This window comes from Muscardinus avellanarius (assembly GCF_963383645.1).
Source record: "Muscardinus avellanarius genome assembly, chromosome: 2".
In the NCBI taxonomy this organism is placed as follows: domain Eukaryota; kingdom Metazoa; phylum Chordata; class Mammalia; order Rodentia; family Gliridae; genus Muscardinus; species Muscardinus avellanarius.
In genome coordinates, this window is record NC_137787.1 from 141,658,590 (window position 1) to 141,683,733 (window position 25,144).

The 25,144-nt window shown below is 41.1% G+C and overlaps 1 protein-coding gene across 1 annotated transcript in view; it reads right to left on the reverse strand.

The window, feature by feature from the left end:
- CDADC1 (cytidine and dCMP deaminase domain containing 1) overlaps window positions 1–16,863 on the reverse strand; it is a gene marked incomplete at its 3' end in the record, with an annotated part of 40,988 nt that extends 24,125 nt beyond the window's left edge. Inside the window, exons 1-4 of the mRNA XM_080689459.1 lie at window positions 16,751–16,863; window positions 15,929–16,026; window positions 10,871–10,945; window positions 6,262–6,439 (exon numbers count right to left, since the gene is read on the reverse strand). Coding sequence (XP_080545585.1) covers window positions 6,262–6,439; window positions 10,871–10,945; window positions 15,929–16,026; window positions 16,751–16,832 — 433 coding nt within the window. The 5' untranslated portion in view covers window positions 16,833–16,863. The remainder of the gene's footprint in view (window positions 1–6,261; window positions 6,440–10,870; window positions 10,946–15,928; window positions 16,027–16,750) is intronic.
- Window positions 16,864–25,144: the final 8,281 nt, after the last annotated feature.

Genomic DNA, 25,144 nt, shown 5'->3' on the forward strand with positions numbered 1-25,144 from the left:
TCACTACTTGCTGAGATTCTCCTCAAATCTGTAATTCTCCTCTCTTGGCCTCCCAAGTGCTGGGATTACAAGCATGTGGCTCCATGTAGCTTATCCAACCTTTACAAGAAAAACCTAACTGGCTCTTAACAGAGCCCATTGGAAGGCATCTGTGGAATTACTGACTTTGCTAAAGTGCTGGACTGTTTACTAGCATCCTCTATGCCATGGCTGCCTTTAGAAATGTTACAGCCAAAACAGTTGTGGAGGTACATGTTTGGAATTCTAGTACTTGGGAGGCTGAGATAGGAGGATCAAAGCCAGCTCAGCAATTCAGTGAGGCTCTCAGCAATTTTGCAAGACCTTGTTTCCCAATAAAAAACAAAATTGGGCCAGGGGTGCAGCTACAGGTAGAATGCCCAAGGATTATAAAAAAAAAAGAAAAAAAGTTACAGCCAACACATGATACTGTCTAAGTTGTATATCTGAAATAATCAACTCATCTATGCATTAAAAATGTTCTTTGCTGGGTGTGGCGGTGCATACTTCTAATTCCAATACTTGGGAGGCTGAGACAGGAGGATTGAAGGTTCACAGCCAGCCTCAGCTACTTAGTGAGGCCCTCCACAACTTAGTGACATCCTATTTCAAAATAAAGAATTAAAAAATAGGGCTGGGGGTATAGCTCAGAGGTAGAATGTCTGTCACTCAATCCCCAGTACCAAAAAGCAAAACAAACAAAAACAAAAACCTCTAGATGCCCAACATAGGAGGATGGTTAAACAAATTATGATACTCTTCATAATTATCAAAATGTCCACAAAGAATTTATTTATTTTTTACTTATTTGGTGATACTTGGGATTGAGTGAGCCTAGAGGCATTCTACATCTGAGCTACACCCCAGCCCTATTTTATTTTTTTATTTTGAAGCAGGGTCTCATTAAGTTGCAGAGGGCCCCATGACGTTACTGAGGCTGGCTGTGAACCTGTGATCCTCCTATCTCAGCCTCCCAAGTACAAGGCATGTGCCACTATGCCTAGCTCCCACAAAGAATTTACAGCATGGAAAAATATTTATGTGATAGTATAGTGGTGGTGGAGAGAGCAATACTAATTTATTTAGAAAGCCCCAAAAGCCGACAATATTGAAGATTGAACAACAGATAGAAGAAACCTTTTTCAATCAATGCAACAGAGGAAAGGTTGTTAATCTTTAATACACAAGAAAGATTTTAATTCATTAAGAGTACATATGAACTGACAAGAACAATAAAGCCTCAAGAGATACAAAAAGATGGACAATTTACAAATGAGAAAACATACTGAATAACATATGAAAATTTTCATTTGTATTTGAGACTGAACAATGAAAGTGCCTTAAACACAAACACCTGAATATTTGTCAATTAATGAATAGTTTACAACTAAGATCTTTTTGCTGGTATCTCATGTAATTTCAGCTTGGAGAGACTGCTTCTATGACTGTGTCCAGAAGCAAACAGATGACCCACAAGGTGTTCTATCCTTCAAAGGAACAGATGAGCAAATAGGCCTACATTAACAAACGCATGTTTGGTTCTACCTGCCCTTGCCATTCAGACTCACTGGGGCTTGGCTGCAAAGCCATTTCTAAGGCCTCACAGCCCAGATTAGAGCATTTTCTTTGTCTGAAATTCATTTCCTATCTGTTAGAGTACACTAAGTACACATTAATTTATATTTATTTATTTTGGTGGTACTGGGGTTCCTGGAAACCCTTTTACCTCTGGGCTACCCTCCCAGACACCTATTTTATATATTTTTATTTGGAGACAGGGTCTCTTAAGCCAGCGCGGCTGGCTTCGAACCTGCGCGATCCTCCTGTCTCCGACTCCCAAGCGCGGGGATTACAAGCGTGCGCCACCACGCCCAGCAGTACACATTAATTTAAATAATACAACTTTATGAAAAGAGACTATTTTCCAAGAAACATAAGTGAGAAAATGGTATTAAATTTTTACAAATGGCTTGACCGCTGGATTCTCAAACCAGCTTGTTTACAATCTGTTGCAAAAGGTTGTAACAGGTTGCTTTCATCCAAATATATGGAAAACATCCAGCTTCATACAGACCTATAGTTTAGTGTGTGTGCCTGCGTAGGTACTGGGGACTGAGTTCAGAGCCGGTTTACCTCTGAACTAGATTCCCAGCACTATCTTTTTTTATTTTGAAACAGGGTCTCACCAAGCTACTGAGGCTGGCCTCAAATCCACAACCCTCCAGACTCAGCCTTCCACATACTGGAATTACAGGCATGCGCCACCATGCCTGGTTTCAAACCTATAGTTGAAAAATAGTATTTCTGTGTGTGTTTGTGTGGTACTGGGGGTGGAACGCAGGGGCTTCCTACCTCCAAGCTATACTCCCAGACCTATTTTATATTTTATCCGGAAACAGGGTCTAAGTTGCTGAGAGCCTCATTTAAATAGCTGAGGCTGGCTTCAATCCTGTGCAATCCTTCTGTCTCAGCCTCCCAAGTGCAGGGATTACAAATGTGTGCCACCACGCCTGGCAAAAAAAAATATGTGAATAGCCATTTCAAATCATTGTAAATATTCTTCTTTGACATTACGTAAATATTTGACAAGGAATAGGTTTTTTGTTGTTTTTTTTTGCGGGTCTGAAGATGGAACCCAGGGGCATTCAATCTCTGGGCTACACCCCCAGCACTATTTTTTATTCTTTATCTTGAAACCGGGTCTCACTAAGTAGCTGAGGCTGTCCGCAAACCGCGATCCTCTGGTCTCAGCCTTCCAAATGCTGGAAATACAAGCGTGTACCACTATGCCCGGCTTCCACATGGAATTTGAAACTGAATCAATAAACTTTTTGTATTACAATACTTAATTTTTCTGGTTTGTCATGTACTTAGAATGACTTTTCCTTGTGCATAATTTTGTAGTATTGTGCACTTTTAAAAAACAATGATGGGCCAGGCATGGTTGCTCATGCTTGTAATTCCAGCATTCAGGAGGCGGACACTGGAGGATCACATTTCAAGGACAGCCTCAGCTACTTATGGAGGCCCTTTACAACTCAGTGAGGCCTTGTTTCAGAAATGAAAAGACTAAAAAAAAAAAAAAAAATAGGGCTAGGTGCAGCTCAGAGTAACAATGCCCCTGGATTCCATCCCCAGTCCTGAAGGGGGTGGGGGGGAATGTAATGATTTCACAGTATTCAAAAAAATCCCATTCATCACTATTACCACCAATCTCATCAAAAGCATAGTGTTGGGAAACTGTCAAGCTCAAAATGGTAGATATGGTTTTCTTTTTCTTTTGGGTCTGAGGATGGAACTCAGGGGCATTCTACCTCCAAGCTACACTCCCTGCCCTATTTTTTATTCTTTATTTTGAAACAGAGTCTAAGTTGCAGAGGGCCTAAGTAGCTGAGGCTGCCCTTGAACCACCATCCTCCAGTCTCAGCCTCCTGAATGCTGGGATTACAAGTGTACGCCACCAGCCTGGCTGTAGATATGGTTTTCTTTTCTTTTCTTTTCTTTTTTTTTTTTTTTGGTGGTACTGGGGTGGAACCCAGAGGCTTTCTACCTCCGGGCTATACTCCCACACCCATTTTCTATTTTATTTGGAAACAGGGTCTCACTAAGTTGCTGAGAGCCTCACTAAGTAGCTGAGGCTGGCTTTGAACCTATGCGATCCTCCTGTCTGAGCCTCACAAGTTGGGGATTACAACCGTGCACTACCACGCCTGGCTCTGTAGATATGATTTTCTAAAAATCTAATTTCAGTCAGGCGAGGTGGCACATGCCTATAATCCTAGTACTTGGGAAGTTGAGACAGGAGGATCGCAGGTTTGAGGGCAGCCTCAGCAAGTACTGAGACTCATCAACCTAGTGAGATTGTGTTTCCAAATAAAAATAAAAAATAGAGCTAGGGGTGTAGTTCAGAGGTAGAATGCTCCTGGGTTCAATTCCCAGTACTTAAAAAAATCTAATTTCTACTTTGAATGCTCAAATTTTATCACTGGCAACAAGTACTGCCTATTATTTTCCTGAAAGTGACAGGCTCACTTCATTTTTGAGGCAATGTCTCAAAAATCTAAGTCTAAATAACCATAGTTTGTTGATTCACAGTGTTCAGCTTATAACTCAATTATAAATAGGGTTTTCCTTAAGGCATCTGCACACTTAGGCTTATCACAAAAGCCTTTATGGCCACCTCTTCTTTCTACAAACAGAATATAACAAAGATATTTTTTGAGGGTTAGGATTCAGTGAAATGATTTTTATCAAGGCCATTCTCCTGTGAAGCTCGTCTTTCTCCTCTGCAGTGAGGCGCAGTGACCAGCAGAGCAGTCCGGCACCTCTGCCTCAGTCGTGCTGCAGCAACAGTGGTTTTCTGCACCACTGTTTTGGGCATCGTTAGTGTGAATGTAGAATTATGAAAACAGTGTTGACCTTTTGGACCATCAGGAGTCCACACTTTGAGAACTACTATGCTAGGAAATGTGTGCTTTGGGTTAACTGAGAGAACAGTGCCTGTACGTAAGGTGATTCAGTTTAGCATAAGTTCAGTCATGCCACTTGTCAAGATAACTAAACAATTCATAGGTCTAAAGCAACAGAGCACTTTTATTTGAATGCACAGTAGGTCTTTTTCCATACTTTGTTCTCTCTTGCCAGACTGCAGCAGTGGTGAGTGACCTGCACTGCTCTACTCTTCCAATTCCGGGCTCCAAGGTGATTAGGAGTGCTTTTGGCACAGGCAGCTCAGTGCAAAACACAACTATCATTTATTCACTCTTCTCCCTTGATTCTAGAACAGATTGGTCAATATGTGTTTTTGTTCTTTTGCATTCTTTCTCTTCTATATCACAGCCACCATCTGAACCCTATTTTATATTGTGCCTAACTGAAGAGTCTACTAGTCAAGCTCCCAATCTCTAATTTCTTTATGTTCCAATTCAGTAACAACTAAGAGAAAATTTCAATCATATTTCATCTTGCCCAAAAATCTTCACTGGTTCCATATTATCTATAACAGGAATTATAATCAACTGAATTTAAGTGATAAAATTAATGTTCAATCTTCCCAGTTAACTGGGAAAAGGAGAAAAAAATGCTACCACCACTATGATACCTATCATCTCTATTAGACACTGTGGAGAGTCTAGAATCGAGTTGTTCTCAGCTGGGCATGGTGGCGCACACTTGTAATTCTAGGACTTGGGAGGCTGAGACAGGAGGATTGCAGGTTCAAGGCCAGTGCACAGTAACTTAGCTAGACCCTGTTTCAGAATAAAAAATAAAATAGAAGCTGAGTGTGGTAGTGCACACTTGTAATCCCAGTACTTGGGAAGCTGAGACAGGAAGATTGCAGGTTTGAAGCCAGCGTTGGCAACTTAGTGAGGCCCTCCATAACTTAGTGAAACCTTGTTTCCAAATTAAAAATAAAATCGGGTTGGGGGCATAACTTGGAGGTAGAAGGCCTCTGGGTTTAATCCCCAGTATAAATAAATAAATGAATAAATAAATCCCAGCCCCTCCCTCCCCCCCCTCAGTTTAATCCCCAGTATAAATAAATAAATGAATAAATAAATCCACCACACACACACAGCAGGTATGCCTTTTCTACTTTCTTACTCTGCTTCAGTAATCAGAAGACTTAATGCCCTATGTTTGACAAGAGCATTAAATGAATCAACCACATGGAGAGAAAAGCTGCCTGCTACTCAGCAACACCCACATCAGACTATTATAGGGTCCATGTTTATAGAACAATTTGTGCAGTATGATGTCTGGTATATACATGTATATGTATGTATACATATGTGTGTGTGTGTGTGTGTGTATGTATATGTATATGTATATATAATATGCCCCTGGTTCAATCCCTAGCAACACACACACTCCTGGCCCTATTTTTTATTTGGAGACAGGTTCTAAGTTGCCGAAAGCCTAAGTTGTTGAGGCTGGCTTCAAACCTGTGATCTTTCTGTCTCAGCCTCCCAAGTACCACGATTACAGGTGTGCGCCACCATACCTGGTGATGTCTAGCATATTAAAAACTGAAATTTCAGGGTTTCTTTACGATGGCAGCTAGCATTAGTGTATATATCCAGTGAATGTCATTTAGCTGATATGGACAGAGCTGAGGCCAGAATCTGTGTTTTCAGACTCTTCCTGTTATAATGGGTCAAACTGTCTTCCAAAATATATTTCCAAATGATCTGTTTGCTCTCCAATAAACGCTCTCAATCCCAACAGCTTATCTGCACTTACCATTTACAATCATTTTCAAACAAGCAGAGCATGGTTTTCTGGAAAAATAAAGATCACAGTTTTTCAGCCTTGACCCATGTTTAATAAGAGCAATTTGCCCAGCATGTAAATCTTCACTAGAACAATGAAGACCAACAATTTTCATGTTTTTCACCATCACGAGACCAGTTTTCTTCACCTACATTAGGATAAAAAAATAAGTCATTAAGTGTGACCTCATCATATCATGGATAACACTTGATTTATTAATAATGAGAGCTCTATTTAGTTCTCTACATAAACATAGTTTATACAAAGGTACTTTATTTTTTAGGTCCAAAAGAATTTCTAAAAGTTTTCTATTGTCAGGCATGGTGGCACACGCTTATAATCCCAGCCCTTGGGAAGCTGAGACAGGAGGATCACACAGGTTGGAAGCCAGCCTCAGCTACTTAGTGAGGCGCTCAGCAACTTAGTAAGACCTTGTTTCCAAATAAAATATAAAATAGGTCTGGGAGTATAGCCCGGAGGTAGAAAAGTCCCTGGGTCCTACTCCCAGTACCCCCCCCCACCACACACACACAAGTTTTGTATTGATTTTATTTTTATTTTTTTCTGGGTCTAGGGATGGAACCCAGGGGCATTCGACCTCCAAGCTACACCCCCTGCCCTATTTTTTATTATTTTATTTTGAAACAGGGCCTCACTAAGTAGCTGAGGCTCTCCATGAACCACGATCCTCCAGTCTCAGCCTCCCGAATCCTGGGATTACAAGCGTGCACCACCATGCCCGGCTACATAACTTTCTGAAAGATCTGTAGATAGTAAAAGGCAGAGATTATCTTAAATTCTAAAATATTTTTAATATTTACTAATATAAAGGTAACTCTCAACATCCCTCTACAAAAGCTGATTGTACAATTTTCAGTCCTGTGGCAGCCTAGACTAATGTAGTTGGTTTTCTCCTACTACAAATATATATATAGCTAAGTTACAATCACAAAAAAGACATGCCACCACCAGGTGTCAGAAAAGTGAACTCCAAGCTGGAGCAGTGACTACTTTTGCAGTATTCCAAAAAAGAGTGGGTTGACCACTGCAGGCTGGAAACTAGCTGGGGGATTACAATTCTTAATGGACCTCTTTGATTAAAGGCTTTCTGCTACTTTGAATCTAAAGTATCCTGACTCAATTTAGGGAGAGGCCTTCTGCAACTTAGTGAGATCCTGTTACAAAACAAAAAATAAAATAGGGCAGGAGGTGTAGCTTGGAGGTAGAATGCCCCTGGATTCTACCCCCAGTACCACAGAAAAGAGCTGGTATTACAATATTAGTATTAAATAAAACATCGGAGGCAGTGGTGCACACATGTAATCCCAACTACTTGGGAGTGGAGACAGGTGGATCCCAAGCAGCAAGGCCAGCCTGGGCAACTTTGCAAGACCCTATCTCAAAATAAAAAGGGCTGCGAGTGTAGTTCAATGGTAGAACACTTGCTTAGCATGTACAAAGCTCTGGATTCAATTCAGTACTAAAAAAAGAAAACAAAAATGTCAAATAAAACAAATTAAGGTAAAAAATCAGTTTTACATAAAGCACAAAGCAGCTTGTAATCCTAGTACTTGGGAGGCTGAGACAGGAGAATAGCCTGTTTCCAGCCAGCCTCAGCTACTTAGTGAGGTCCTCTGCAACTTAGTGAGACCCCATTTAAAAATAAGGAATAAAAAATAAGTCTGGAGGTGTGGCTCGGAAGTAGAATACCCCTGGGTTCAATCCCCAGTATCACACACACACAGAAAAAGAAATATAAAAATCTTTCCTTTACAACAAAATGTATCTAAGAGTAGATCTAGAATGTGAAAATTTCATATGTATTAGCTTTTTAAGCAAGTTTCAAATTGCCTTGACTGGGGCCGGGATAGCTCAGTGACAAAGTGTCTGCTTTGCAGGTGTGGTGTTCTGGGTTTGATCCCCGGTTCCAAAAAAGACAAAAAAAAAAAAAAAAAAAAAAAAGAAAAGAATCCCTTTAAATTGCCTTAACTATATGAACCTCTTTCCTTATTCTCAAATATTTTAGAATGTTATTTTCCTTAATTACAAAACATGTTATTATCTGTTTCTGAATACTTGCAGGAAGTTTTTTAAAACCTGGTCACTTTAGCTGGGTGTGGTGGTGCATGCTTGTAATTCCAGTACTTGGCAGGCTGAGACAGAAGGATCACAGGTTTGTGGCCAGCCCCTGCAACTTAATGAGACCCTGTTTTAAAATAAAGAATAAAAAATAGGGCTGGGGTGTAGATCAGAGGTAGAAGGCCTCTCTGTTCAATCCCTGGTAATAAATAAACAAACAAACAAATAAATCTGGTAACTTTGGAATATAGCAGATGATGCCTTATCTTGGCACAGCAACCCCTGAACTGAGCCACTATCACAGGTGCAAGTGGCTATAAATGACAGAATGATGTTACCTTTAGATTGTCAAGTAATTAAGACAGAAAAAAAGCCAGAAACCCTGACCACAAAAGAATTCCAAAAAAGTTATTCCTAAGAAATGGGTAGCAAACTCATCAATTTGTGTTTGGTACCGGGGATTGAATCAGGGGCATTCTACCTCTGAGCAACACCCTCAGCCCTATATATATTTTTTTTAATAGGGTTGCAAGCCAGGCGTGGTGGCACAAGCTTGTAATCCCAGCATTCTGGAGGTGGAGACTGGAGGATCATGGTTCGAGGACAGCCTCAGTTACTTAGTGAGGCCCTCTGCAACTCAGTGAGACCTTGCTTCAAAAAATAAAAAGACTATATAAAAAAATAGGACTGGGGGTGTAGCTCGGAAGTAGAATGCCCTTGGGTTCCATCCACAGTACAAAAAAAAAAAAACAAAACAAAACAAAAAAAAAAAAAACAGAAAGAAGGAGGAAAGAGAAAGAAAGAAAGAAAGGCAAGAAAGGAAGGGGGTTTCACTAAGTTGTGGAGGCTGACTGTGAATCTGTGCTCCTCATATGAGTCTCAGCCTCCCAAATACTGGGATTACAGGAATGTGCCACCATGCCCAGCTCAACTTATTTTCTCTTAAAACAATCTTTTGGGCCAAGTTTACTTTTTGGTCTAGAGTCCTTTTTACCTCAGAAAATATATATATTTCATTTTGCTTCTAGCTAAGGTCAGATTATCAAGTTTGACACAAAGATTTTTCCATTCCAAACTTAACAACAAAATAAGTGACAAATCCTAGCTAGGCAAGGTGATACACTCCTGTAATCCAAGTACTTAATATGCTGAGACGAGAAGATCACAGGTTCAAAGCCAGCCTCAGCAACTTAGTGAAACCCTGTTTCCAAATAAAAAAATAAAAAGGGCTGAAGGTGTAGCTCAGAGGTAGAATACCCCTGGGTCCAACCCCCAATACCACACAAAAAAATTAACAAACAAAAGCCTAAGCTGCCTTCAGCTTTAGCACTTCTACTTCGTCAACTCCCAGAAGACGGTGTCTTTGCAGTGCAGCACTGCTCTGGATCTTGGTTTCACTTGGCTAACATCTGGCAAGCTTTCTACATAATCCTGGTCACAGAGTTTTCCATTACTACTGCAGCAAGAAAACAGTCTGTTCTGTACATGAACTAGTGTGTTTACTTAATAGTGATCCACGATTTTTCCCCTTTATATATCTTATAATGAAAATACATATTCTAAGACAATTTTTTTTTCCTATTCTTATTGGGCATTTTAGAGACCCACTCTCAGAGATAATCAGGAAATCTCATCAGGAACATTCACCATAATCATCACAGTAACTCTTTTCAACAATATACATGCTCAGTCTCTACTCCACAGCAAATGAATGAGAATCTTTGGAAAATGCAAAAGATAAAGTTACAAAGAAATGCCAAGCAATATTAGGATAGGTTCATCTTTTCGGGTCTAGCCTTTAATTTTACTCAACTAATATGTTAACCCGTTACTGTTTCATGGATACTATCAGAAGAAATGAAACTCCTGGGTCAGAGACTTTATTATTCACAACACAGTAGTAAGAACATCATGTTTGTGATGGTTCCCCACCCTCAAGTCCCACGGGAGGTAATGCAGATGGTTGCCCAGACACACAGTGGGGTGTGTCAGAGAAAAGGAAGACTGAGCTTGGGAATCCCGCTGCTTCATAGCAAACAGTACACCAATCTTCTTTTTGTCCCAGAGAGAGATATGACCTGAACCCTTAACCTTCAAGGATGCTTGCTGCAAAAGACTCTGACAATGGTTCAGGCAAAGAGCATTTAAGGCCTTGCACTCCTGGCACAACCACCAAGATGTGTAGGCACATGAGCGAACCACGGAGGCATGTCTCACAGCACTCTATTAATTAACATTAGAAGGCATCAAGAGTTACATTTGAAAATTATAAAAAGAGATAGATATAAAAGTATATCATAGAATAATCACATTTGATATTTTTAAAACAGGAGAGACATTCAGGCCTGTAAAATGCACAGATTTTTAGAAGAGTATTATGAAACTCCCTTAAAAAAAGGGAATGGGAAATGAGTGTAACAGGGCTTTTATCCATCTTTATACTAGTCCTTCTGCTTTGTTATAAGCATGTATGTCTTTTTAGATAATTATAAAAATTCACCTGTTTTTTGTCAGCAGACTCCCTGATCATCTCTTCATTATTGCCTAACGGTCCATACTTTTCCTCTTCGTTTTTCTAATTAAAATCAGATTAAGGAGGAAAAGATTAATATGATTAATTCTATATTCCATATTTAATAGGCTGGTTTTTATTCCTTTTCTTCTGCTTGAGAAAATTTTTAATGACTTCTGCTTTGTTCAGGATCAAGTTAGGTTACTATACTTAACCTAGTTAAAAAAAAAATAGCCTATGAAATCTATCCCCTGTGTACTTTTCCATAATATCTAATAAAAACTGTAATTAGAAAAAAAATTCTGAAATTAAGATTTCAGAGCCAGGCATGGTGGTGTACACTTGTAATCCCAGTACTTCAGAGGCTAAGACAGGAAGATCATAGGATCAAGAACAGTCTCAGCAACGTAGCAAGACCCTGTTTCAAAACAAAAAATTTAAAAAGGGCTTGTGGTATAGCTCAGAGGTAAAATGCTCCTGGGCTCAATTCCCAGTAAAACACACATACACACACACACACACACACACACACACACACACACACACACACCTTGAGGTGAGGAGGACTGGGGTAGTTTTGAGCAGTGGAAAAACCCCAAAGTAGCCATGGCTATGAAGGACTAAAATGGAATAGAGGTAAGTTAACTGAAGATAAGTAATCATGTAGCAGATGTATTATATATGCATTATGGTAGGCAGAAATAATGACCCCAGAGTCTGGTGTGGTGGCACACACTTGTAATCCCAGTTTTTAGGAGGCTAAGACAGAAGGATCACAGTTTCGAGGACAGCCTTATAAAGTAATGAGATTCCATCAACCTAGCCAGACTCTGTTCCAAAATAAAAATAAAATAGGGCTGGGGGTATAGCTCAGAGGTAGAATGTCCCTGGGTTCAATTCCCAGTACCACCAAAAAAAAAAAAAAAAGAATAATGACCCCCAAAGATCTTTTTGTTCAAGTCCCTGGAGCCTGTGACTATATTATGTTACATGGCACTACTGTTACCAAAATACTAACAAATACTTATATTAGTTATTTTCTCAGCCTACATAGTTTTCACTATAAAGTATGAGGAAATGGTGTGTTTTACTTGCAAACAAATTTCAGTAATTAGTTAGCCAAGACTTCCTTCTAATAGAAATTTAAATTTTATTATCACTAATTAAATATAGCTTGTGGTCATCTGTCAGAAGAGAATTTAATTTTAGCACAGGATATATTTTCAGGGGTATGTGCATGTATGCAGAATTAAAATTAGATTAGATCTGGATATTAAGAAACAAATAGCCAGACGTAGTGGAGCACGCCTGTAATCCCAGTACTTGGGAGGCTGAAACAGGAAGATCACAAGTTCACGGCCAGCCTCAACTACTTAGTGAGGTACTCCGCAATTTAGTGAGAGACCCTGTTTCAAAATAAAAAATAAAAAATAGGGCTGGGGGTGTAGCTCAGAGGTAGAATGCCCTTGGGTTCAATCCCCAGTACTGCAAAAAAAAAAAAAATATATATATATATATATATATATGTATATATATATATATTTATACATGTATGTATACATATACATATATACACCTTTTAAGTTGGATGTGGTAGCACATGCTTGTAATCCAGTACTTGGGATGCTGAGAGCTTGCAGGTTCATGGCCAGCCTCAGCAATCTGTGAGGGCCTCTGCAACTTAGTGAGACCCTATTTTAAAATAAGAAATAAAATAGGGCTAATAAAACACACACACACACACACACACACACACACACACACACACACACACACACCCCTTTTGTGGTGGGGAGGGGATTGAACCCTGGTACTGGTATGGTATTGAGTATTCTATCACTGAGCTACACTCCCAGCCCTTTTTGCTTTTTAAATTTCAGACAGGGAGGCCGGGTGCGGTGGCACACCCTTGTAATCCCAGCATTTGGGAGGCTGAGACGGGAGTATCACGGTTTGTGGACAGCCTCAGCTACTTAGTGAGACTCTTACAACTCAGTGAGATCCTGTCTCAAAATAAAGAATAAAAAATAGGGCTGGAGTGTAGCGTGGAGATAGAATGTCCCTGGGTTCCATCCCCAGTATTGCAAAAAAAAAAAAAAAAAATTCAGACAGGGTGTCCCAAAGTTACCATACATTGGCCTCAAACTTGCAATCCTGCCTCAGCCTTGTAAGTACTAGAATTACAGGCATGAGCCACCACACCCAGCTTAAAATGTACTTTTTAAAGACAAATATTCAGATGTCTTCTTCTGTTACAGTTCTTTAAGACAAACTCTACCTTCAAAAAACCTAAAACAAACTCCCAAGACACCAACAGTATGTGAATCTTCTACTTATATAAAACAATATTAAGCTAGCAACAAGTAGAATAAAGGAACTTCAAAATTCAAGAAGGAATGAAGAGCTTTCTCAAAGCCATTAATAAAATCTGGAGCCAGGATAGAGATTAGGGGCACTGAGACACAAGGAATAATAACATAAATAATGTTTTACGTGTGTGTGTGTGTGTGTGTGTGTGTGTGTGTGTGTTACAGAAGACTGAACACAAGGGCTACCTACAAACTACACCCCCAGCCCTATTTTATTTTTATTTTGGAAAAGGATGTCCCTAAGTTGATAAGAGTCTATTTGCTGAGGCTTTCCTTGACTCTACAATCTTCCTATCTCAGCCTTCCAAGTACTGGGAATACAGATGTGCATCACCACATCCAGCCCAATGTTTTACTGTTAAAACATTTCACATAGGAATTGAGAAAGAAAACTACTCCAAAAATATCATTTTATCATGAGATGAACTCCCTCATATGTTAAAATTCCTAAATGCAACCCCAATACTGACAGAATAAAATCTAAGGTCCTTTACAAAGCATATATATATATTATCACATGAGTCTTGGCTACGTTTCCAAAATCACTTCTAGTCTCATGCCTCCACCCAACTTCACCCCCAGACATGAGGACCACAAATTCACTCCTCTAAGCTTATTCATACGGTGTCCCAAGCTTCAGCAAACACCTATTCATCCTTCATATCAATGCAAATCCTACTTTCCCTGTGAATCCTTCCTTTACTTTCTTGTGTAGAGCCTGGGCCTCAGCCTTGTTGGTATCTCTGCTTATACTTTATACTTGGCTCTACCATTTAATTGTACTTTAATGATGATGATGATGATTTTGTAGGACTGGGGATGGAACCCAGTAGCACTGTACCTCTGAGCTACACCCCCAGCCCTAGTTTTTAGTCCTTTTAATTTTGAAACAGGGTCTCACTGAGTTACAAAGGTCTCCCTCGCTCAGTAGTGGAGGCTGTCTTCAAATCGCGATCCTCCGGTCTCAGCCTCCTGAATGCTGGGATTACAAGCATGCACCACCACACCCAGCTTGTACTTTAATTACTTTAAAGCCTAGTTTTCCTCCCCATTAGAAAATAAGGACTACTTATTTTCTTCTTTGCATTTCCAACACCAACCACACAACCTCAGCCACAGTAGAGTAGGCATCCAAAATGAAAGATAAAAAGAGAATGGCTTTCAACAAAGTACGTGTGGTAGTACAGGTCTGTAATCTTAATACTTGGAAGAATGAGGCAGGAAGATCAAAGGTCAAAGTCAGCCTCAGCAACATAGGAAGGCACTTTCAAAATAAAAAATAAAAAGGGCTTTGCTTGGGATTTAACTCAAGGTAGAATGCTCCTGGGTTCAATTCTCAGTACAAAAAAAAAAAAAAAAAAAGTGGTCTGGTAGTCCTGAAATAACTTCCCAAAAGTAATACGGAAATTTAAGGATTTACAAAAGACAAAAGTCTTTCTGTAAAAAAAGAACAAGAAAACCTAAAGCCACTTTTCAGCAGAACTACTGGCAAGCTGGAAACCTCAATGCAGAATATAATCACAGTTCTGTAAGACTTTTTAAAAATTATATGTAAGACTTTAAAAAAATCTTATGCTTAGAGCTAGTATGGTGACACATGCTTGCAATCCCAGCATTTGGGAGGCTGAGACAGGAGGATCTCTGTTCGAGGACAGCCACAGCTACTACTTAGTGAGGCCTCTGAAACTTAGTGAGACCCTGTTTCAAAATATTAACTTTCTATTATTAGGTGATAATATGTGGTATAAAAATAATCTTATTGCCTGGCATGGTGGCGCATACCTGTAATCCCAGTACTTGAGAGGCTGAGACAGAGGGATCAAAGGTTTGAGGGCAGCCTCCGTAACCTAGCAAGATCTCTTTCAAAACAAAAAAATTACAGCCAGGTGTGGTGGCACATGCTTGTAATCCCAGTACTTGGGAGACTGAGACAGGAGGATCCAGGTTCATGGCCAGCCTCAGCTACTTACTTAGCCCCTCTGCAACTTAGTGAGACCTTGTTTCAAAATAAAAGAATAAAAAGTAGGGTTGGGGATATAGCTCAGAGTTCAAATGCCCCTGGGTTTAATTCCTAGTACCGAGCTGGGCATGGTGGCACACGCTTGTAATCCCTGCACTTGGGAGGCTGAGACAGGAGGATTGCACGGGTTCGAAGCCAGCCTCAGCTACTTAGTGAGGCTTTCAGCAACTTAGTGAGACCCTGTTTCCAAATAAAATATAAAAAAGGTCTGGGTTCCACCCCAAGTACCACAAAAAACAAAAAACAACAAAAAAAATTAATTCCTAGTATTGCAAAAAATAAATTACTTAATTAAATAAAATAAATAATAAATAAATAAATAAATACAAAGGGCTGGGGGGGGGGGTCTTGGAGGTAGAATGCCCCTGCACTCAATCCCTAGTACAATAACAAAATCTTACCAAACCAACATATAAATATCATTAATACCTGATAAACATGACACTGATGGCGAGAGTAGCTTCTGTTTGTAAATTGGAAAGATGGAGTAATTTCTGCTGTGAGTTACAAGTATCACACTAAACCATAAAGGTATTTTTTGAACCTTACTTTGTTTACTTAGTTTGGTTTCAAGTGAGACAGTAACTAGCACAATAAGATCAAATTTTAATTAACTACTTTTTAAGGGCAAAAACTACCTATGGAAACAAATTATACCTTAGATTTTTGCCTTTGGGCTTCTACTCCTGGAAAAAGCTCCATCCAGAGACTGAGCAGAGTGAAGAGGTTGACTTTCGAAAGCCTTGGTATCTGACCTACAAAGGAGAGGGCAAACACTTTAGAATTTTACTGATGAGGAAAAAAGGAACTAAGGTCAAAGCCACCTGGGTGCTGCCTTGGCCCTACAGTTTAGAAGGGGTGGGGGAGCAAAGAAAATGGATGAAGGGACAAAAAAAAATGAGCTTTTTTTTTTTTTTTTAAGCAGGAGTCACTAAGATCTCACTTGTGACCACTTCCTGCGATACTTTCCATAATTGGGCTCTTTCTCCAGTTCTCAAATAGCAGAGAAAATAACAGCACAACTGATATATCGATATGGAAATAATGCAAGAAAAGCTGAGGAAGGTCCATGCATCTGTTGTCGCGGAGCAAGCTATACTCTGGATTGCGATAAGATATAGCTAGGCTAGCAATGACTGACTGGAACACTGCAATCAAAACGCAGCGACCTTTGACTGGAAAGCAGTCTACGTATGGGAAAGCGCAGCGTGCGATTACTTTGGAAATCAAAACAAAACTGCGATCTGAGGGCTTTTCGGGCTCTCCGACATCGGAGAGCCTAACTCCAGGCACTGCGAGCAAGAGTGAAGCAGGGAGGGGTGTGGGCGCCACTTCAAAGGCCAGGGCGGCAGAGCGAGGGACGCACCCGGGGCGAGCAAGAGAAATCCAGGGGCGGCGGGCCGGAGGCGAGGGCAGCAGGGAGCCCCGAGCGCAGCCCGAGCGCAGAGCGCAAGCCGGGGCGAGGTCCCAGGCACTCACCGGTCAGGCTGCCAGTCTGGGTGCTGACTGACCGCCCGGCCTCCGCGCTTTCCAGACCTTGCATCTGCCCCGCTTCTTTCATCCCCAGCCTAGGGGCCTCTGCTGCTCAGAAAAGCTCTCCGGGTTAGGCATGATCCTGGCACGACCGCTCCCCACTCGCCGCCTCCGAGAAACTCGTAGGCAACCGCCCGCTCGGCGCCGCCAGATGACGTCTCCAGCCCGCCTCGCCCCTTCCGGCGCCTCGCGTGACGTCAGCGCCAGGCGCGGACGCGGGCTCGCGGCGCTGTCCTCCGCCGGGCCTGGCGTTGGGAGGCTGAGTAATAAGATGCGTCACGTTTGCATTTTGCCGTCTTCTTTGATTTTTACCGACGTCTAGGCACTTGCGGGCTTCTAGACTCGATCGCCGCGGTTGCGCAGACCGCCAGGACGACGGCTGTACAGAGTTAGGAATTTTGGTCAGACAGCAAAGGAGCATTGAAGTGCCCTATTCTCCCATTAATTTGTTTTTATTGGCACTCTGGATTGAACTCAAAGGCAGTCTACCTCCGAGCTACACCTCCAGCCCCCCCCCCCTTTTTTTCTTTTGAAACAGGATCTCGCTAAGTTGCTGAGCTTCGCACGCACTATGTTGCCGAGGCTGTCCCCAAACCTGCGATCCTCTTGTCTCAACCTCCCAAATGCTGGGGTTACAGACTGGGGTTTCAGAGAACCTGAAGCGGGGTTGCAGAGCTGGGCAATCCAAGATGTTATCACCAGAGGTTAGCTGGCCTTGGTGGACTAAAACCCAAGGAATGCGGTAGGGACATCCTGCTCCTTATCAGAAATGTGAATTGCTGGTGTGGTGATGCATGCCTGTAATCTCAGGAGGCTGACACAGGATTGTCAGATTCTAGGCCTTGGCACTTAGCAAAAACCTGTAACAAAATTAAAAAGGGTTAAGGGTTAGGGGTATAGCTCAATGATAGCACGCCTGGGTTCAATCCCCTGCAAAAACAATCACAAAAACTGTGAGGACAGTAGGAGGTGGAACTGTAGTTGAGGGAAAGGTAAAGGGAGGAGGAAGTAGCGAATGGAAAATCTGAGAAGTATACTGACAGGGTGGATGTGTGCCCAGTACATTTTATTGACATGTGCCAGGCATGACTAAAAATGTGGCCTCTCCCTACCTAGTGACTCAGTGTACTTTCCATCACCAACTCCTCTGTTCTCACAACTTGGAATACTAACAAATACAAGACACAAAAACTGCCTCCAGCCTGGGAAAGCAAAAGCTGGACATTATGGAGGCACATCACAACGAAAGGCCTGACGTGAGAATCTTCGGTGTTGATGGTGTGGCTGTGGTTCCTTGATCTTCAATTCTTTTAGTATTCCATTGTAAGTATACCACAGTGTATTGAAGTGGAGGAACATTGAGACCATCTCCAGCTTCTTGTTGCAAACAAACAACAAAAAATGCTTCTATAAGCATTTTTGTATTTGCTTCATGGTTAATTGCAAGAGTTTCGTTGGGGACCATACTTGCAAGTTGAATCCTTGGGTTATTATTTTCGCGTTTACTGGGCAGTTTTGAAATGTTTTTCAAAAAATACTCAGTTTACATAGTTCTATATACTCATCAATTAATGGCATTGCCAGTCTCCACATGTTTGTCATTCTGAGCCAGGTACATTCCAGGCACATGTCTAGATTCCCATCTACTCAGAAGGCTGAGGCAGGAGATGAATTTGAGGCCAGCCTGGGCAACATAGACCTTTTCTCAAAAATCAAAACAAAACAAAAACAAAAGTGATATAAACCGGATGTGGTAGCATGTGTTTATAATCCCAGTACTTGGGAGGCTAAGACAGGAGGATCACAGGTTCACAGCCAGCCCCAGCTACCTAGTGAGGCCCTCCGCAATTTAGACCATGTTTCAGAATAAAAGAATAAAATAGGAATGCCCTGGGTTCCATCATTGGAATCACAAAAAAAGTAATATAAATTTGTGCCAATATAGTTAATATAAAGTGGGTTTTTTTTCCCCTGATTTTTATTTATATTAAACATCTTGTCATATGTTGATTGGCCATACATGTTTCCTCTGTGAAATACATATTAATTTTCCCATTTGGTTGTTCCTTCTTGTTTCTTACTAATTAATAAGCATTCCTTATATATTCTGAATATTTATTATCAGTTGGACATATATATATGATAAATATCTTCTCAATTTGATTTGCTTTTTCACTTTATCTTTCAGTGCAGTTTTTATTTTAATGTATTAAACATACCAATAATTTTATTTAGTGGGTTTTTATCTTTGTGTCTTTTAAAACTTTTCCTATTGATCCAGGCATGGTGGCTCATGCTTGTAATCCCTGCGCTTGGGAGGCTGAGACAGGAGGATCGCGTAGGTTCAAAGCCAGCCGCACTGGCTTAGAAGACCCTGTTTCCAAAAATAAAAAAAATAGGTGTGGGAGTGTAGCCCAGAGGTAGAAGGGCTTCCAGGAACCCCAGTACCACCAAAAAAAGAAAAAAAAAATTCCTATTGAAGGTTATATTCTTTTATAAATTTTCCTCTGAAAGTCTTAGGTTGTTCCTTTCACATTTAAATCCTCATGAATATAGAATTCACATTTGTGTCTGGTGGTGGTACTGGGAGTGGAACCCAGAGGCTTTCTACCTCCAGGCTATACTCCCAGACCTTTGTTTTTTTTTGGGGGGGGGGCGAGAACAGGGTCTCACTAAGTTGCTGAAAGCCTCACTAAGTAGCTGAGGCTGGCTTCGAACCTGTGCGATCCTCCTGTCTCAGCCTCCGAAGTGCGGGGATTACAAGTGTGCGCCACCACGCCCGGCTTCACATTTGTGTCTGATGTGAAGTAGAGATCCATTTTTATTGTTTTCTACTTCCTTATTGATTAATATTTCCTCATTGATCTGTCATTTATCAGATTTCCATTTACACACGAGTTTGTATCTGGGCTCACTTAGCCCCCACCCCTCGGAAAAAAAAAAACACCTATATCCTTAAGAATTTCTTTGAGTCTAGTGTGGTGGCGCATGCTTGCAATCCACTACTTGGGAGGCTGAGACAGGAGGATAGCAGGTTCAAGACCAGTCTCATCTACATAGTGAGAACTCTCTACAACTTAGTGAGAACCTGTTTCAAAATAAAGAATAAAAATTAGGGCTGGGGTGTAGCCGAGCATGGTGGTGCATGCTTATAATCCCAGTAGTTGGGAGGCTGAGACAGGAGGATCACAGGTTTGAGGCAAACCTTAGCAAAGTAGCAAGGCACTCAGCAACTTAATGAGAACTGTTTTAAAATAAAAATAAAATAGGACTGAAGGTGTAGCTCAAAGATAGAATGTACCTGGATTAAATCCCAAGTAGAAAAAAAAAACCAACAAACAAAAAAATAAACCAGAAACAGTGTCTCACTAAATTGCTGAGGGCCTAAATTTCTTTCTTTCTTTCTTTCTTTTTTGCGGGATGGAACCCAGAGGTATTTGACCTCCGAGCTACAACCCCTGCCCAATTTCTTATTCTTATTTTGTAACAGGGTCTCACTGAGTTGCAAAGGGCCTAAGTAGCTGAGGCTGTCCGCGAACCGCGATCCACCAGTCTCAGCCTCCCAAATGCTGGGATTACAAGCGTGCGCCACCACGCCCGGCTAAGGGCCTAAATTTCTGAGGCTATCTGTTAGGATAAGCAGCCCAGTCATGCCAAAGATGGCACCTCTCCGGCTTCTCTTCCGGATTGTGCTGGTTACCTCATAGCTTGCCAAAGGGGCCACGGGATGCCCAACAATCAGTCCCCTGATAACACACCCACTGGGGTATGAGCCACCCAATCAGTAAATGCCCCGTATTTTGTGCGATCTTCCGCTGTGAGCGTAAGCCCCCTCCTCCCAGCTGCCTGCTATAAAAGGGAGCTGGGCTGTCTTAATAAAGCTTTTGCTTGCTTGCTTATCTCTGACGGCTGGCCTTGGGTCTTTCCTGCGCCGACCCCCCTTCATTGGTCCTGAAGACCCCCAGACCCTTCACTATCCTCAAACCTGTTATCCTCCTGTCAAGTACAGGGATTACAGGTGTACATTACTGCAGCCAGATTTTTTTGTTACTTTGTTACTATTATAAATAAAAAATTAATATATTTTAAGCATTTATGGTTAGTGAATCGAAGTTTTAAATGATTTTCACATTTTGGCCATATTTTGGGGAGGGAACTGAAGATTAAACTCAGGGGCATTCTACCTCTGAGCTACATCCCTCGCCCTATTTTTTTATTCTGTATTTACTTATTTTTGTGTGTGTGGTACTGGGGATGGAACCCAGGGGCTTTCTACCACTGGGCCACAATCCCAGACCTAGTTTATATTTTATTTGGAAACAGGGTATCGCTAAATTGCTGAGAGCCTCACTAAGTAGCTGAGGCTGACTTCCAACCTGTGTGATCCTCCTGTCTCAGCCTCCCAAATGCTGGAATTACAAGCATGCTCCACTGCCCAGCTATAGTCTTTAATTTTGAAACAGGGTCTTATTAAGTTGTGGAGGGTCTCACTAAAATAAATGAAGCTGGCTGCAAACCTGTGATCTTCCTGTCTTAGCCTCCCAAGTACTGGGATTACAAGCATGTGCCACCATTCCTGCCTATGTTGACCATATTTTTTTTTTGGTGGTGGTACTGGGGGTGGAACTCTCAGAGGCTTTCTACTTCCAGGCTATACTCCTAGACCTATTTTTTACTTTATTTGGAAACAGGGTCTCACTAAGTTGCTGAGAGCCTCACTAAGTAGCTGAGGCTGGCTTCGAACCTGTGTGATCCTCCTGTCTCAGCCTCCCAAGTGCTGGGATTACAAGTTTGCACCACTACGCCCGGCATATGTTGACCATATTTTGAACAATCTAAGCTTTGCTATTAATTCTGAAATACTACTATTATTAATTATACTTACTTTTAGTTTCTTTTGTTGCTATATATAAACTATATCATCAACATATGACTATATCTCTCTAATCCTCAAACTTTTTATCAATTTCTTGACTTGCTTAGCTCTAGGATCTCCAGGGAAACATTAAATATAATTACCAGCCATTCTTTCTAGTAAGAAGATAGGTTTTTTTTTTTTTTATTCACTTTTTTTCAGTACTAGGGATTGAACCCAGGGGCATTCTACCTCTGAGCCATACCCCCAGTCGTATTTTTTATTCTTTATTTTGAAACAGGTTCTCACTAAATTGCTTAGGGCCTCACTAAGTAAGAGTCTGGCTATGAACCTAGCCAAAGAAATAATTTTAATGATAAACTTTCAAGTGGTTTTTGCTATAGCCTTTTGATAGCTATCCTTTGTCAAATTATATAAATTTCTTTTATAAAAATAAGATGTTCTGGATGTGGTGGCGCACGCTTGTAATCCCTGCACTTGGGAGGCGGAGACAGGAGGATCGCGCAGGTTCAAAGCCAGCCTTGCTGGCTTAAGAGACCCTGTTTCCAAATAAAAAATATATAAAAAATAGGTCTGGGAGAGTAGCCTGGAGGTAGAAGGGTTTCCAGAAACCCCAGTACCACCAAAAAAAAAAAAAAAAGAGGTAGCCGGGCATAGTGGCACATGCTTGTAATCCCAGCATCTGGGAGGCTGAGACAGGAGGATCGCAGTTTTCCGACAGTCTCAGCTACTTAGTGAGGCCTTTTAAACTCAGCAAGACCCTGTTTCAAAATAAAGCGTAAAAAATAGGGTAGGGTGTGTAGCTTGGAGGTTGAATGGCCCTGGGTTCCATCTCCAAACCCACACACACACACAAAAATACGGCTGGGGGTATAGCTCAGAGGCAGAATGCCCCTGGGTTTCATCCCCAGTACAGTAAATAATAATAATTATTATTAATAATAATAATAATAATAATAATAATAAAAGTTAAAGTCAAGTGTGGTGGTGCACACTCATAATCCCAATAGTTAGGAGGCAGAGATAGGAGAATCATAGTTTCGCATGTGGCCAGTCTCATCAATTTATGAGGCTTTCTGCAACTTAGTGAGACCCTGTTTCAAAATAACGAGTAACAAATTGGGCTGGGGATGGATCTCAGAAGTAGAATGTCCCTGGGTTCAATCCCTAGTACAACACAAACACACACAAATAAAAAATTCTGGGATTCCATGCCTGGAATCCCAGAATTTAGGAACCTGAGACAGGAGGATTGCAGGTTCACCACCAGTCTCAGAAATTTAGTGATACCCTCAGTAACTTAGTGAGAACCTGCTTCAAAATAAAAATAAAAGATAAGGTTGGGGGGTGTAGTTCAGGGGTAGAATTCCCCTGGGTTCAATCCCTAGTACAAAAAAAGCCAAATGCTCATGGCAAATGGCTTTTATCAGTTTATTTAATTAATTTTTTTTTTTTTTGTGGAACTGGGGTTCCTGGAAACCCTTCTCTCTCTCTCTCTCTTTTTTTTTTTTTTTTTTTTTGGTGGTACTGGGGTTCCTGGAAGCCCTTCTACCTTCGGGCTATACTCCCAGACCTATTTTATATTTTTATTTGGAAACAGGGTCTCCTAAGCCAGTATGGCTGGCTTCAAAACTGCGCGATCCTCCTGTCTCCGCCTCCCAAGCATGGGGATTACAAGCGTGTGCCACCATGCCCGGCTTTATCAGTTTAATAAAAGTAATTTCTCTACTGGCTTGGTGAGAATTGTTATATTATTATCATGATAGATATTACTTTTTTTTTTTTTTTGCGGGTCTGGGGATGGAACCCAGGGGCATTCAACCTCTGAGCTATACCCCCTGACCTATTTTTTATTCTTTATTTCAAAACAGGGCCTCACTAAGAAGCTAAGGCTGTCTGCTGACTGCGATCCTCCAGTCTCAGCCTCCTGAATGCTGGGATTACAAGTGTGCGCCACCATGCCCAGTTTAGATGTTAAGTTTTATCAAATAAATCCTCTGCATCTGTTAAGATGACTGGTAGTTTTTCTCATTTAAACAGATAATGCGGTACACTATACTCATAAATTGCTTAATGTTATGTAATCCTTGTGTTCCTGCGATAGGCCTATCTTGATCCTGATATATTTTCATCAAACACTGGGTTAAATTTGCTAAATTTTACTTAAGATTTTTGAGTCTACATGAGTGAGTTTGATGTATAATTTATCATGGTCTCTTTCTTTGGTGTTAATGTCTTGATTATGGTCAGCCATAAAAATCAATTAGGGAATATTTCCCATTTTTCTCAGGAAGCATTTATGTAGAATTTAAATTATTTGTTCCTTGAATATTTATTAAAACTTGCTTGGAATCCAGGCATGGTGGCGCAAGCTTGTAATCCCAGTACTTGGGAGGCTGAGACAGGAGGATCACACATGTTTGAAGCCAGTCTCAGCTACTTAGTGAGGCTCTCAGCAACGGAGTGAGACCCTGTTTCCAAATAAAATATTTAAAAAATAGCCCGGAGGTAGAAAGCCCTTGGGTTTCATCCTCAGCACCAAACACACACACACACACACACACACACACACACACACACACACACACACAAACTTGCTTGGAAAATCATCTAGTGCTTTCTACATCTTGTTGGGAATATATATATATATATATATATATATATATATATATATATATATGTATGTATATATATATTTTTTTTTGCAGTACCAGGGATTGAGCCCCCCCCAGGATATTTTACGTATGAGATATATCCCAGCCCTATTTTTATTCTTTATTTTAAAACAAGATCTTACTAAGTTGTCGAGAGCCTCACTAAGTAGTTAAGGCTGGCTATGAACCTGCAATCCTCCTGTCTCAGCTTCCCAAGTACTGGGATTATAAGCGTACACCACCACATTCAGCTACATCTTTTTAAAATATATCTAATTTGCATATTAAAACTATTACTTTTTGGCCATATTTTATCTAGCATGTGTCGCTGATATTTTAGGGAGGTATCTTACCCATAGTATTGCTAGAAATAATAGCTCTACTCCAAAGAAAAATAAGAGAGCTAAAACAATTTTTTGGGGGTGGTACTGGGGTTCCTGGAAGCCCTTCTACCTCTGGGCTACACTCCCAGACCTACTTTATATTTTGAAACAGGGTCTCTTAAGCCAGTGAGCCTAGCTTCGAACCAGCGCGATCCTCCGGTCTCCGCCTCCCAAGCACAGGGATTACAAGTGTGCGCCACCATGCCGGGCAAGAGAGCTAAAACAATTATAGGAAATAAGAAAGTCGGGCGTGGTGGTGCACGCTTGTAATCCCCGCACTTGGGAGATGGAGACAGGAGGATCGCGCTGGTTCGGAGCCAGCCGCGCGCTGCCTTAAGAGACCCTGTTTCCAAATAAAAATATAAAATAGGTCTGGGAGTGTAGCCCGGAGGTAGAAGGGCTTCTAGGAACCCCAGTACCACTAAAT